Source organism: Hetaerina americana, unplaced genomic scaffold, assembly GCF_022747635.1.
Source record: "Hetaerina americana unplaced genomic scaffold, ioHetAmer1.1.p SCAF_8, whole genome shotgun sequence".
Lineage (NCBI taxonomy): Eukaryota > Metazoa > Arthropoda > Insecta > Odonata > Calopterygidae > Hetaerina > Hetaerina americana.
The window spans coordinates 4618244-4632888 of record NW_027287427.1 but is presented as its reverse complement, the minus strand read 5'-3'; the positions used below and the strand labels follow the sequence as shown (position 1 = coordinate 4632888).

The 14645-nt window shown below is 41.1% G+C and overlaps 1 protein-coding gene across 1 annotated transcript in view; it reads left to right on the top strand.

Moving 5' to 3' along the window:
• Nucleotides 1–14645, top strand: part of LOC139697922 (monocarboxylate transporter 5-like) — a 176642-nt gene that overhangs the window by 106727 nt on the left and 55270 nt on the right. Inside the window, exon 2 of the mRNA XM_071596782.1 lies at nt 3237–3430. Within this exon, the coding sequence (XP_071452883.1) occupies nt 3257–3430 (174 nt within the window). The 5' untranslated portion in view covers nt 3237–3256. The remainder of the gene's footprint in view (nt 1–3236; nt 3431–14645) is intronic.

Below are 14645 nucleotides of genomic sequence, written 5' to 3'. Positions count from 1 at the left end.
ATCATAAACAAAAGGATAGAGAGTAGGGCAAATGATTACTTAGGGGATGATCAGTTTGGATTTAGGAAGGGGAGAGGTACGCGTGATGCCATTGCAGTAATGAGATTATTAGTCGAGAAGAATATAGAATACAACCAGGAGGTATTTGCCTGTTTCGTAGATTTCGAAAAAGCTTTTGATAGAGTGAACTGGGAAAAACTAATGCGTATATTGCAGAAAATAGGAATAGATTGGAGGGAAAGGAGGCTAATCCGCAACATGTACATGTCTCAGACTGCTCAGGTGCGAGTGGGGAACGGTGACTCCGGATGGGCAGTGTTAGGAAGAGGTGTAAGGTAGGGTTGCCCATTATCACCGTTGCTGTTCAACCTGTATGTAGAGGAAAATGATTAAAGAGGCATAGGAAGAACTAGAGGTAGGAATGAAAGTGGGCGGAGAATTCGTAAAATCATTAAGTTCGCTGATGACCAAGATTTGGTTTTTCAGTCAGCCAAGGGGTTGCAAGCATTGCTGAGTGAATTGGAAATTCAGTGCAATAGGTATGCGATGATAATAATTTTTAAGAAAACAAAGGTAATGCGATTTTCTAGAAAGAAAAAGGCTAAGCTAAACATTAAAATAGGAGGGCTAAAGCATGTAGAACAGTTTACGTATCTCGGAAGTGTTTTGGACCAACACGGTCAAAGTAGTAGGAACACAAGGAGAAGAATTGCGCTAGGCAAAGAGGCTTTCACAAGGAGGAGGGAGTGGATGACTGGGACGTTGAGTAAGGGTATTAAGAACAGACTCGTTAAAACTTTGAAATGGAGCGTAGATATGTACGGCGTGGAAACGTGGTCATTGAAGCAGGAGGATAGACGTAGACTGGAGGCTGTTGAGATGTGGGTGTGGAGAAGAATGGAGAAGGTGAAATGGACAGAGAAGAAAACAAATGAGGAAGTACTTGGTATGGTGGGCGAAGAGAGGGGTTTGTCGGGAGAAATCCTATGGAGGCAGGAAAAGTGGATGAAGGGGGTATTGACCGGCAGTGGTATGTTGAAGACTGTGATAGAGGGGAGAATGTTAGGCAAACGAGGAAAGGGAAGGAGCAGGATAGGGATGTTGGACGGGATGAAGGGAGCAAGAAAGGGCTCAGAGATGAAGAGGGACCTGATGTAGAGTAGGATGTTGTGTTTTGCTAGGGGTCACAAAATATTTTTTAGTAGCTGTGTCCATCCAAAAACCTACCTTAACCAGTAGGTTACCTAATGATAATAAATAAATAAATAAATAAATATATATATATATATATAAATTTGAATTTTCAAACGAAGGAGCGAGATCTCCAAATTGAGTTGCTTCAGGCGTAATGTGTTGGCAGTCCAACATAATGCATAACTGATCGTAGCTCTTTTCCACTAGAAAAAAATTATATTTTTCGACTGGGTTTCGGTGTATTACATCATCATCAGGCGATGCTCATGTAATATATCGAAACGTGGTCCTTAAATAAAAATGTTATCAAGTGCAATAGAGCGAAATGATGATGGACAAGTGGGGAGAGCTGGAAATCTGGAAGAAATTAAAAACGGGTTATTTGGTTTACGATTTATTGTTTGAATGCCACTCATCAATCCTGGAAGCACCCCTTTCCTTCGCAGAAAGACACATCAAACCCCCCACCCCACTGAACACACCAATCACCTTTTCTGGCGCTCAACACCCCTATCCCCCTTCCCATCAACGCCGATCCCAACGCACTTTTTCCCCTCCTTCTCCCCCCTCCCTCACTCACCCCTCCTCTCCCTCATGAATGGTATGTGAATGGACTGCGACTTGATTAATTTGTGCCTGGTGATGACGCGTAAACGTGCAACTAGTTGTGCGTGGATAAAGGACAGTGGAAAGATACATCGTGTTCTTCATTTAATAAAGAGCGTAATGGTGTTAGCCAATATTGAAAAACACATACGAAAGGACAAAAATATGTTTTCCGAAATTTTCGGGGGCAATACCACCTTCCTCTGCTAAAGAGCGGAACTTAGGAGAAGGTTCCAATAGGAGAGGACAGAGTAAGGTGGAGAAAAGTTAGGGGGGGGAAGGTTTTGAAGTGTAGGAATGATTTGGTAGATTTTGGGAGCGTAGGGGGAATGAGGATTTCTGGAATTGAAGTAATGAATGTCTGATGTTGATCCCTGGCTTAGTGCAGGAGTCGAGGAGCCATATACATGCATGTTCTATTGTTCTGAATTAAAGTGAAGGGTCGGAGTGATGCTAGAATAGAAACATTGTAATATACTAATCAGAGTGTTATGTTGGGAGGAGTGTTTTTGGATTGGGAGCATAGCAAACAGGGAAGAATCCTTGCTCGAGGCACGGTGTTCAATGATCCTAATATTAATGGATGTGGAACATTGTTCAATATAGAAGGCAGGGCATAGTTGGCACTTCAGAAGGTAAACTTAATCACTGGAAGTGCACGAGGAGTATAACCTTATTTATAACTCATCTAAACACAAAAACACAAATAAATGACATTAAAGTATACATGTATTTGTCGATGGCATGGTCGTCATCTTCAGATGCTGACTCGGGGAAGAGGGGAGATGATATGTGTTGGGGGGGGGTAAGGTTTAAGGTATATGTGGAGGTTAGATGTGAGAGACAAATGGTGAATGAACAATAGAGTTCGACGGGATGGCGGCTATTGGATGGTTTTACTGGATTAAGTTCAGTCCGGGACGTTCGAACGATAGTACAATCTCTCAAACCTTCCGCCCTTGAACGATTGTAACATCGATATCACTAATATAAGTATATTTAGGCGATTGATAGCAGGGATTTAAAGAAAAGCACTCTTCATTATATGCCAAATGAAACCAATACAAATTGAACAAATGTATTCCCATCATTCTTCGCCAATTCATGAATACCACCGGTGACAACAATTCAATCTGCCCCTCACATCAATGCCATGCTTGCGCCAATGAGCCGTTCATATTTAACATAAACTGGGTTTAAGGCGCTGCATAGTATGCCGAGATCCGGTGTTTTAGATCCCTCGAGATATCGCGATGTCTTTGGGTGTGCAATGGGTCTGTTCTCCTCTTTTTGGTGAACATGCATGTTTTATGCATACGTATACTCGTGTATGGATTTATGAAAGTCGGAGAGCGATTGCATCCGATCACGGTGGTGAGCGCCGGCGTCAATGCCGCCCCTCTCACCACCCCTCCCCCTTTCTTCTTCCCCGGCAGGAGCGAGAGAAGCGGGCGCGATGGGTCCGGAGGGAGGCGAGGAGGGCCGTGCCTTCGTGGGCCAGAAGACACCACACAACAACAACAACGATGACGTCGACGATCGCGGCAAGTCGGCGCCGGCCCAACCCCCAGGCGACCCCCCGGAGGGCGGCTGGGGCTGGATGGTGGCCATCGGGATGGCCGTCATGTTCGTAAGTACCTACCAGAGGCGAGAACACACCGGCGCACCGAACAACTGCGGAATCACCATTCCGTCGCCATTCTATGGCCGCGAGCACACCGGGGCCACGCGGCTGCGGGGGTGTGCCGGCGGCAGAGTTCCTGTCCACTCGGACACCTCGCGCGTGACACCGGAGCGCGTGTGGACGCCCAATTGGCCAACTCAAAGACTTATTTCTGATTTCGATACAATGGACATGTTCCGGCTCCAGGTAGCCACATCCTTCTCGGTGGCTTGCAGGGCACTAAAATATCTAAAATTACCAGTATTTTTCTCTCAGCAATTTCAATTATCGATAAATAGCATCCGTATCAAAATGTTTGTCCAGTATTTTATGTTAAATTTGCACAAAATATCACTTTTGCGATGTAAATAGGCACTGACGCCCAAAAACATAAACTGTTTTCATTGATGAATGACGAGAAAAGGCCTCCTAAATAAATTACCTTTTAGTAAAATGATATAAATTAAACTAATCGTGATTGATTTTCCCCTGCGCCCTTATTTCGGTATGCCAAGATCTACGCTACTTAACGGCAATCCTGAGACCACAACTTGAAAAAGTTTCAGCATCTGTAGACCGCATATCCAGACCCTAGCCCGTTCACTGTCACAAGGACGTGTGGCAGGGGGTGTTAGGTCACCAGCTGTCCTACTTCTACTGCCACAGATACACGGCATCCCGCGACCCTCAGAAGGAGCACGTGGAGGGGGCGGGGGCGATTGGGCGCCATTAATACATTCATACACTCTACGAATACTATACTGCTGACACCGCTCCACAGTTAGAGAAAACATGGAAAAAATTGAAAATCGCAATCTCTTATGTATTGGTATTAAGGTATTGTGTTGGTATTATTCTACCCACGCCGGACTGAGAATTCAAGAATAAATTCATCCCCGCAATCCACCAAAAAGGTGTGTGGCAGGGGTTGGAAGCACCAGTCATAAAGGGTAATGGATGAAGGATGGTGAGGGTGTTTATACTACCTTGATCAAAAAGTTCCCGGAATAACCACCGTGTGGCGCTCCCATCGTCCCGATTTGAGTTCTGTTTTTTTTGTTAAATTGGTACATCTGTTGTTGATATTCCCTTTAAATCTTAGTGTCATAACTTGACATTTGCAAAAGTTACGTAGCCAAGAGTACATCTATCTCTGTGTGTGATGGCGATTTTTTACAATTTCAGAAATGGATTTAAATTTGCAACAACGAACTTGTATTAAATTTTGCGTAAAAAATGGATTTAGTGGCGCACGGACGTTGGAAATGTTGGAAAAGTGTTTCGGCAACGATTCTCTAAAAAAAACGGTCGTTTACCAGTGGCACGAGCGGTTCAGAACTGGTCGTGAGTCAATCGAAGATGATGAACGCAGTGGCAGACCATCGACATCGAAAGTCGGTGAAAAAATTGATAAAGTAAAAGAAATGTTGGTCAATAACCGCAAATTAACCATCAGAGAAATAGCGGAGGACTTGAACATTGCCTATGGATCCGCCCAAGACATTGTGGTTAATGATTTGGGTTTCCGTCGTGTAGCAGCAAAGTTGGACCTCAATTTCATGCAAAAAAGAGACCGTGTTGACGTCGCAAAAGACATGATTTGCGAGGCTGAATCCGATCCCACATTCATCAAAAGGATCATTACTGGAGACGAGACGTGGGTTTATGAGTACGACACGCAATCCAGACATCAGGCAAGTGAATGGCGTTCACCAAATGAGCCGAGACCAAAAAAACCACGTCGTTTTCAGTCAAAAAAGAAGGCAATGCTGACGGTTTTCATGGATTACAACGGTGTAGTGCATCATGAATTTTTGCCAGAAGGCCAGACAGTAAACAAAGAGTATTATTTGGGCGTTATGAGACGTTTGCGTGAAGCAATTCGCCGAAAGAGACCAGAAATGTGGGCAGAAAACTCGTGGATTTTGCACCATGATAACGCACCGTCGCACAGTGCTATCATTATTCGTAATTTTTTGACGAAAAATGCAACAAATACCATCCAACAGCCACCGAATTCACCTGATTTGGCTCCCTGTGACTTCTTTCTGTTCAATCGAGTTAAAAAACCATTAGGGGGAACGCGTTTTAGCAGCCGAGAGGAAGTAATGGAAAAATCGCAGGAAGCACTGATGGACATACCGAAAACCGACCGTAACTTTTGCAAATGTCAAGTTATGACACTAAGATTTAAAGGGAATATCAACAACAGATGTACCAATTTAACAAAAAAAACAGAACTCAAATCGGAACGATGGGAGCGCCACACGGTGGTTATTCCGGGAACTTTTTGATCAAGGTAGTATGATTACTCAATCTCACCATTTTCCAGTTATGTCATCGTTCAAACTTATCTTTTTCACAATTGGAATTATAACCAATTGCTTATTTAAAGATACTTTATGTAATATTCGATTTTAGTACCAGAATCGGGATGATTTCTAGATCATAACAAATGTGCATTCTGCTTTCTAATGAGCTGATTTCGCACCCATTATCAGTACAAGGGCACTAAGGTCAGTATATCAGACGGCAGTGGATCAAAGCATGGAGGGATATTCCTCCACTTATGATTTTTTTATATTTAACCAAGTTTCATATGACACTGAAAAACAATTACTCGTGACATGGCTCTCATCACGGACACTTAAAAAAAAAAAAGATCTGTAACATTTTTGTCGTTTCCAACATTCCATTCTGAATAATAATAGATTGGTCATTATTGCTGACCTTATTTTAGTCTTTGTTCCGGCGAAAATATTCGCGTCTTCCTGTTTACTTATCCCAGAGACGTAGCTTTCACCTGCGAGAGTGATGAGCTATTTTTTCTCTCGCGGAAATTCCAAACCTCTCCAAGCTATGGCGAAACGAAAGCGTTTTAATAAGCTCCACGCTCAAACTTAGAATGTTTTCAATGCAATGCTATTAAAAGTTATTATTTTTCTCGATTTCTTTGGGTTTCAATTTGTTGGAAATTAACGATGAAAAGTGAATAGTAATAATAACTTTGCAAGTTCCACTGATTTTTATATTAAAAACGACCAAATTCGTCGAATAGACGACTGATGACGTCGACTATTCGACGAAACCTCATTTTTTCACTTCATTCAAACAACCATCAATCACATCATTCAAAAAAGGTTTAGGCCTGCGATTGAGCGCAATTTCATACTTTTCTTCCCTCGCACACGCGATCTTTCACTCTTAACTCTTGTGAATACGAGTATTTAGGACTGCAGAGGCAACCAATAAAATACGACGGTAGTCTAAAAACTAATGCACACATGCTTGTAGACCGCAAACAAAATGACCTTCAAAATAAATCCTGGTGGCATGTGGAAGTAACATTCCCCATTAACGCGCATGCGCAGGTTTGATGTCGTTATGTTCATCCAGTGTATCTCGAGAAGCGCAAGCACGGAGACGTGTTCTAGTGCTATGCCAACGCGAAATGACAGCGTCCTGTTATCATTTTTTCGTGAATCCTATTCCTAATCGTATGTAAAGCTAAAAATTAATTTGTTTGCTTGCTTGGGGACCATTCGAGCCAAAACGAGCTAAACCTTAAGGGATTATAATTTTTTCCATAATAAGGGTAACAATCACATCACATGTGACGTAGACTAGATCGAATTTGGATCTACGAACATTTCTGGAATTTTTGAGGCAGGAAAAATATTTTTTTATATTATTTCTTCAACTCAATGTTAGGCCATGACTAAACTCTGAATTAAGACTTCAGCCTATTGTCTTCAAAGAGGATTGACAGTTCATTAAAGTCTCTCAACCTTTCTCTACATGTTATATCATTTACAAAACCTATATAATGATTTATGGCGACAACTGAGAAGACTAGGCAGAAGAAGAAGTGGTGCGTCGACAATAACTGCTGCGAAATTCGATCCCCCCAGATTATTTATTTAAAAGTTAACTTTAAAAGAACGTATTTTTATGATAAATTGCCTCTTCAAAATTTGGTGGTCCTGAATTATTTCTTTCAGAGATAACTTTGAAGTGTTTTCAGTTTTTTCGAAATTCATTTTCCATTATATGCCTGGCAAAATCTCTCTCTCTCTACCACAAAATCCACCGCTAAGATGAGTGGCAGGAGATGATTACACACCAGGCATGCAATATCAGCGATGAGGTTTTTCTTATCTTGTAGTCACAATTCAGTTTTGTAAAATAATTCACAGAATTCACCATGCATGATGCAGATCATGTAGATAACGATAGAAAGAACGAAAATCAAACGAATTCAAAAACGGAAAATAATAATTGGTCACGGCATAATTGGCAAACTCTAAAACAAAACAAAGTTAAATAAATAAGTCCTGAACTGGGGTTGAACACGTTGCCAAAGATATGTGGCACAGTGACACGTGATGTGGGCTCTTCTTACATTCATTGCTTAAAATTATTACGAATACTTTTCACAGTCTTTTCCCAAAATGGTAAAGATATTTTATTTTTAAAGGGATTTAATTATCAAGTTTCACTGAAACCTGTCATCCATGGACCTGATCCTCAACTCGTTACTGCAGATTTTTTTATGCTTGAAAACTTTGAAGACGGATCAATTGTAATTTCTCTGATATGGTACGGGATTTTGGAGTAAGAGGTCTATCCAATAAATACGCGAACTGAGGCAATAAAAAATTTATTTAGCAAAATTTAGTCTAAATCGATTTTGTCTCCTTCAAAGTACTCTCCATTCGTTTCCATGCACTTATTCCATCTTCTTTTCCACTGTTTAAAGCACCCTTGGAAGTCCTCGGCAGCAGTTAGGCTTTTTAGTTTTCTCGTCGCTTCTCGTTTTATTGTGTCTTCCACATCTTCCCACTAATGTCCCCTCATCACATATTTGCATTGTGGCAATAGGAAAAAGTCACATGGGACGAGATGTGGCGAATAAGGATTATTATCAAGAATTGTGATGGAATTTATCGCCAGAAACTGCCGAACAATCAATGCTGAATGTGCAGGTGCATTGTCATGGTGAAGGATCCATCCATCGCCTTGAGTCAAATTTGGTCGCACTGTTGATTTTCCTAAAGTCAGTTCATCATTCTTTCCCGCCGTATTTCGGACAGTTTTTCGACGATCGGAAAAGACAAGGGACCGCACACGATCAATGTTGTCGTCACCACAGGTGGTTGAAGATCGTCCCGGCCTCATGCATCGTCCGTGGCGTCTTGTCGGCCATCTTCAAAACGCTCAATCCACTTGAAAACGGATGTTTTCTTCAAAGCATTTACTCTGTAAACAGCTGTCAACATTTCAGTAATATTTTGATAACTTTTATCGCGTTCCGCCAAAAAAAACTTGGTTTTGATTGGTTGCTCCGTGTTTTCTTCAATTTCCATTTTCGGCAAACTGTAAAAACAAGGAAAACAGAAACTAACATTACTGACACCATACGCACAGCTCGACGATCCGCCAAGCACAGCTGGCTCATTGGGTCTCAGGCAACTAGCGCCGCTATAGTCCGCGTTATGGCCGCCAGATGGCATCAATTCGCGCGTTTATTGCACGGACCACGTGTGAACTTATTTAAGTTGAGTTTACATAGAATGCGAAGTCTTTATTTCCATCATAATTCTGTTTCTTTTCCTCTAAATGAAAAGTTCAAAGAGTGTCGATGTTTGCTGTGTACGCTGTGCATCGGTTTGGAGACGTTGGCACGGATTCGGGGAGGTCTCCGCCGACATCATCCGGAGGCTGTTTCTCAATTTTGAACGTTAGGTCTTTATTGCACCCCCCTTTCCATATTTGCACGAATAGCATTTAGGGACTTTTTGCCCACGTGATTTTGAGTACACGATTTTACGTAATGATGTCTTCTTGGTTTCATTAATTTCACAAGCAAACAGAAGTTGAGTTTTGGCCTCTATTTATTCAACATTTTTCAACATCGTTCAACAACCATTTTTCCTTTATTTATTCTGTCAAATGCATCTGATACATGCTGTTTTTTAAGTTCATATGTTATTTTAGACCTTCATCAACGATATCTGATGAGCGAAAATTTGAAATAATACTTTGTAATAATTTTAAATAACCCTGAGTGTAATCTCTGAGTGAGATATTCTCTACAATTGTAATAATTCAGATGGGTAAAAAAGTAAAATAATGTGAAAAATTGGGAATGCGGAATGTATCGAGGCTATTTATTTAGTCATTTATTTGCAAACTTTCCTTACCATGGAGGAGTAGAAGTTGATTGGGATGGTGGAGCAACGCAAGTTTTCAAGACGATCAACATCTTCAACAAACTTCAAACCTAAATTTGTGGAAATGATTTCCATCGCTGCGCACAACCCTTTATGACTTCGGATGAGCAGAAAGGAAAAGAGAGTTATGACGCAACTTGTGGCTTAACTTAATGAAGGAAAAAAAAAGTTGATTGAATTTTTGAGAAAGAGATTATTACATCATGTCGGCGTAGATAAGAAAATCTCAGAGAGAAAATATACGACACAGCGTTCGGATCTGATGTGTGGACATTTGTGGCATTGATCCCAAACATTTGACTAGATAAGTGAAAAAATTAATGAATGAGTCCTTAACCCCTGGAGATTATCTTTATCAAGGAAAAAGAATAGAGAATACAATTTTACCGTAAGATGACCTATTGTCGCTTGGGTATATGAAACCTTTGAGTGAAATATACAAAGATTGTGCCATTTAATACTTATTGAATATCAACATTGGCAAGCGTCAACTTGCAACATAGAAACGAAGGGAAACTTAATCATCATATACTCAAGTAGCTCTTAAAATGGTCCGTCGATGCAAAACCACCTTCAATATGAGGTGGAACAGCAATGAAGAAGGTAAGGATGGATCAACAACAATATATATTTACCCTCTTAACTGATGTGAGGATATATAGAAGTTTAGAGGATAGGAGACGTAGAAGTTTACCTGTATTTATGACTCCCTCCCAATCTTTGGCATCCGTTGCGTTGGTGTAGTAAGTGTAATGTCACGCCATCATCAGGTTGAGCATTGCGTAAAAACAACCCCTTTGTGTTTTTCGTTTGCCGGCGTATTGCGTGAATGGCATTCAAGGCGCACGACCACGTCGATGTAATCGAAGTCCTCGACGCCGCCGTCAAGCCCGCGAGAGGCGCCCGAGATCTCATCGGGCCATCCGATGTGCCGCTTTAACCTGAAAGACATTCTCCTTATAAACCTTTTTACGGAACCTTTATTTGCCGAGTGAATTGATACATATACATAAATACATACATACACATAAAAATTTACATATATATATATATAATTTACGTGTTGGTATATATGTTGGTATGTTTGTTGGTATATATAATTTACATGTTTATATAATTTATATGTTGCGACCCATATATATATATATATATATATATATATATATATATATATATATATATATATATATATATGGGTCGCAACAGTCCAGGGGGTAGAGCGTTGGACTACTGACCGGAGGGTCCCGGGTTCAATTCCCGAACAAGGCATCCTGAGTACTAAGACTAAGCAGTACTTAGCCCGAGGGCGTATGAGATTCACACATCAGGGTAGGGGTGCCAGTTCCTTTCCATGTGCCGGTTATGGTTTCCCAGGAAGATCTGGTACCCGAAAAATCACATAGCTTGGGTGGAGCTGCAGGTACCCAGAGACTTGCCCGGAAATCGAACACATGACCCTCCGATCAGTATATATATACGTGTGCGCATATAGATGTGTGTGTGTGTGCGTGTATATATATATATCAATGTATGTATGTATATATATATATATATATATATATAAATATATTTAATATATATATATATATATTAATATATATTTATATATATAACACTTAGCACTAGTGTGCAAAGACAAAAACACAGAAACACACAAAAAAAAGAAAAGAAGCTCGAAGCTCACTTGGTTTCGAATTTTCGGTGGTGGAAGCCACCTTTCTCAAGGAAGAGATGAACTCCAGCAAATCAGGTGAGAGATTGCGAATCAAGCAGACACGGGTAAAAGGGTGGCGCTAGTAGTCTGTTCATAGTTAAGCCTCTTAAAATATTCATACGAGGAACCGCATTGGCCATCACACTACGAACAAATTGGAAGCTCGTTATGATGAAGTGAAAAGAGGCAAGTCGGTGAATGTCCTCGTTTCGCTCATTCAGGCCTCGACTTCGCTCAGGCTGTGTGATTCTTCGGGTACCAGATCTTCCCCAGTTACTGGAGGCGGGTCTTATTCATCCATCCATCAAGTTCAATTTGCTTGATTTCCCTTATTTATCTCAAGTGCGCAATTTACACGCCCCGTATGAGCCTCTATAGAAGAAGTGAGTCCTAAGCGTAGGCCTTTCAAACCAAACTTTGGGTTGATTACTTTCATGACCCTAGGTTAACCTTCCCTGGATATGGCACACGGTACCGCAACCTTCGTTTGTTTAATAAACCAAATGTTTATTAAATCAGAGATTTAAATTCATGGAAAATGAGAGTAAATTTTAACAAATTGGAGTTTCAGGATTATCCGTTCATTTTGTCCTTTGCTGTTCGAGTGAGAGTTCGTAATGATGGCAAATAGGAATTTAAAGGTCGGTTGTTATGATTGCAGTTGACTCAGAGTCGAAATGAATGATTGGTTTATTAATTAGATTTTTGGATTTTAATAAATGTCCATGAGCAGACGAAAATGAATATAAATACCATTTTCCCGCATCGGATGAATATGTGATTGGCTATTGCGCGATGACTGTTACTAGCGATGGCTGTACAAAGACAATGAAAACACTTCGATCGTTTTGTTTGCCAAGTATTCAATGCCAATAAAACAAAAAACATTTTAAATGCAAATGGATTATCCCAATTTAAATAAAACACTGCATCAAACCGTAAACGGTTTGATAGGTGATGGCAGGTACGAAGCCCTAGACGGCGTGTGAAATGCACACATTAACAGGGTAATAGGGGGGCAGCGGTTCCCTTCCATTTGCCGCCTGTGGTTTCCCAGGAAGTTCTGGTACCCGATATACGACACTCAACTCGGATGAAGCTGAGGGTTGTCCACAGAGCTGTGACGGGGAATCGAACCCCGACCCTCCAGTCAGTAGTCCAGCACTCTACGTACCCATTGAATCACTACACCATCCAATTATGTCTATTAAATTAACTAAATTTATGGAATGCAAGAGCACATTTTGTGCGAGGTGAGACAAATGAGTTTTCCCTGACTAGAAGCCGGGGGACGGGGTGGGGAAAGGGGTGGGTGGTGGGGGCGGGCCAGCACCACCCCGGGGGGGAGGGAGGGGGTGTGTGAGTGGCGTATCGACCCCTTGGCCCCGCGGGGAACATCCCCTTTAAACGCCTCCCTCCGCCACCCCCCGTCTCCCCGGCGGCGCGTGTCGTTGAACCCTCGACCCCCCCACCCCCTCCGCACACACCCCTCTCCCCCCCTGCCCACTCAACAAGTCCCCCACCCTCGGCTCATGGAGCATACCGTATTTGCATCTTGACCTAAAACTTTCGGCTTTCGCCGCCCTGGACATTGTGGCCGGGGACCGCAAAGGACAGCCAAGTCAATTCACTTCCATCAAAAGTTGAAACCTTAAAAAATGGAAATTCACATAAATGGAAGTCTCGGATAGTATTTAATATTATTTTCTCCCTTATCGTAGTTTGCCTTCACTTTACGGATACTCACGTGACGTGCATCAAAATTAGAACACTCCAAACGAATGCATGAGAGAGAACTCAGAAAGAGAACAAGGTTGCGGAAATGTAATAATAAAAATTGTTACCTATATTGATGTTAATTTTCACTCACTCGAAGTTCTGATTAATTTTATTAAATAGGCATTTTTTTACGTTAGGATTGAGATTATAAGAATACCCTATTCCCATTTAACGTGATCGGAACTAACTTTCTTCTGATATGCACCGTCTATAACCATGACTGCCTATATCGAATGAGCATCGTTGATTTGGGCCTTTTTAAGTTTGCAATGCTCTACTTCGGCACATAATACGAGTTATCGCAGTCGTATGAGGATGTGTCTTTTAAAAATAATGTACGTTGATCATTGGTACACTTTGAATTTTAAAATGTCGAAATATCTCCTAAATACATTAATACCCTTCGTGAAAACTGTTATGATAATGGGAAATAAGGCTGAGCTCTTAGTGTCGCTTCAAAATACATTTGGACAAATACGAAAATACAAATGTCATAATTAACAATCGCCCAAATGGGTTAACCTTAATCTGACTTAGTTAGATCAAAAAAATATGACCGCAGAAAATAAATTGGGCAATTAATTAGTAAAGAAATAAAGTTCGAATAAATGATGCATTAATATTATTCTGTGCCAAAACAATTTCAAATGACAACTCAATCAACCATGAAATAACAAAACCAAAAAAAAATATTCATTGCTTCAAGCTTCGCGGAAGTTGTGTGTAATTATCCGTGATAACGGAAGGGATAATCCGGAGAAGTTTACTGCCTGATGGCTTCGGAGGAGTGCGAAACTCGTCGTAAGGAATAAGAAAATGCTTTGGAAAAGTTTATTGCTCCTTCTGTTATCATGAAAACAAAACCAATTACTTAATTTCACATTGCTGTTCTAAATGGAGGGTTGAATGGAATTTTTGTGTGTCCTGATACGTTTAAAACAAAATTATCGAAGTAATCCTGAAAAACACATTATGCATTACATTGACACGTATGTAAGTACTGGAATTAAATTAAAACAATTTTAGTCATAGGAATGTGGCATGTTTTTGTATAGTACGATGCTTAATTTTGCAATTCAAAGAAAACTATAATGGGGGGAAAGTTTCATCCAAAACCAGGAATATATTCCTAGAAGTTCGCACTTGTCATTGGCATACGAGTACAATGCGCATTACGATGACATATTCAATTTCATATCGCAGTCAATGCATCCCGCTTTTAAGGAATACGCCTCAAATTATCAGTGTGTTAGCGCTACAATAATTAGTTACATTCACCCACCGCGATGACTGGAAATAGCTTTCAACCCTTAGCTCCACGCGAGTGCTTCCACACGTGCCAGCATTAAAAAATTGAGTCGAGAGACGAATGAGAGGGAGTGTCGAACGCTTCCGTGGCGCTCAAGAAGGGATGCGGGCGCCGGCGCCACAGATGGAGGGCAGCCGACCTGGATCG